The sequence below is a fragment of the Propithecus coquereli genome, unplaced genomic scaffold (genome assembly GCF_000956105.1).
Source record: "Propithecus coquereli isolate 6110/MARCELLA unplaced genomic scaffold, Pcoq_1.0 Scaffold51, whole genome shotgun sequence".
Lineage (NCBI taxonomy): Eukaryota > Metazoa > Chordata > Mammalia > Primates > Indriidae > Propithecus > Propithecus coquereli.
The window spans coordinates 2,032,894-2,034,473 of record NW_012150952.1 but is presented as its reverse complement, the minus strand read 5'-3'; the positions used below and the strand labels follow the sequence as shown (position 1 = coordinate 2,034,473).

The window sequence follows — 1,580 nt, the reverse complement described above, 5'->3', positions numbered from 1 at the left end:
GTATTAAATATTAAAAGGTTTTTTCCAGATTATAGAATAATACTTAACAAAAAGAAGAAATCCAGGTTCGTACTCCCACATCTGATAGTCAGATGCCTTTTGGAATTCAGAAATTTTAAAATAGTATAAAGCATCTAGTGAGTATTATTGTAAAGTAGCCCAAACAGGATATGGGACAGCTCTCTGAAATTCAACCACATTATATATATGATTATGTGTATCATACACTAACTAATGCCTTATTGGAGGGTATATACTGGGTGGTTTTCCATTTTTCAATATTATAAACAATTTCAATATTATAAGCATTTTTGTACACACATTTATTTTTATATATGGATGACCAAGGGGTTAAAAGCTCAGGTTTGAAATCAGGTTCCCCATCATTTACTAACTGTTGTTAGTGGGCATTAAATGAGATAATCCATTCTTAGCATTGTGCCTAGGAAATAGTAACTGTTAATAAATGTTAGCTGTTATGGGAATAGTAGTAATGTTGTTATTAAACAATTGGTTTTATAAATAATTCCTAGAAATAGATTGCTAGATGAAAGGGAAATGTTAATGGGACTTTGGAAAAAAAATTATAAAGAAAAAAATTCTGCAACTTAACCATTTTCCTCTTTCCTTAGTCCAGAAGCATTGGAAATCCATGGATCATTCACATGGCTTGGACAAACGCAATATAAACTTCAGCTGAAAAGTCAAGAGATTCAGAGTTTGCAACTGAAAGCATGCTTTGTTCATACAGGTGTTTATAACCTTGGAACTCCTAGGGTATTTGCCAAGTTATCAGACCAAGTTACAGTGTTTGAAACAAGTCAGCAGAACTCCATGCCTGCCCTGATCATCATCAATAACGTGTGACAACTTGCAAGTTTGTACTGAAATCACAAGAATTGGTTTAATTTTGCTGAATGGGTTTTATAGCAGTATTTGAAATACCTAACTTGTTAATGGGAGGTTGGTATCTGATCACTGCAAAATACTTTGACTTGTTGTTTTGTTGATGATGCAAAGCACGTTGGACTGAGAATACTTACATTCTTTTTTTTTTTTATTTCTTTAAACCCTGGTAATACTTTACATGCTCATAATACAGAATTTCAACATACCCATGCACCTTATTAAGCCCCATCTTAAAAAACAACGTCTAAGTCTGCTGTTACAATTTGTCAATGGTATATGAATATTAGGAGATGATTTTGAGGAAGGAAAGGCCTTTTTGGCGATACTCCTGTTAAGCCATTAGTCTATAAATTCCAGCTTTACTGTGAAGTTCTATAGGGTGTTAAATACAAACTCTCCTGTCCTGTTTCACACAATTCTCTAAAATCAGTTTTGAACTTTGGTTATAGAGTCTTCATATTTCAGTATCTGGTGGCCCCTATGGCTTATACATAACTTTGTAAAAAGAAGAAAAATTTTTCTGATGCTTTGAATATAGTTTTGAAAGGAGTTTGACTTTTTTTTCCTCATTCATCTCAGTATAGAGTGCACTATTTCACAATAAGATTTTTGTCATTAAAATGATCATATTCTTTATTATATAACTTTAACAATTGAGTTGACCTGTTTAA

The 1,580-nt window shown here is 32.3% G+C and overlaps 1 protein-coding gene across 1 annotated transcript in view; it reads left to right on the top strand.

The window, feature by feature from the left end:
• Positions 1-1,415, top strand: part of TRAPPC8 (trafficking protein particle complex 8) — a 150,283-nt gene extending 148,868 nt beyond the window's left edge. Inside the window, exon 20 of the mRNA XM_012656570.1 lies at positions 616-1,415. Coding sequence (XP_012512024.1) covers positions 616-867 — 252 coding nt within the window. The 3' untranslated portion in view covers positions 868-1,415. The remainder of the gene's footprint in view (positions 1-615) is intronic.
• The last annotated feature ends 165 nt before the right edge of the window (positions 1,416-1,580 follow it).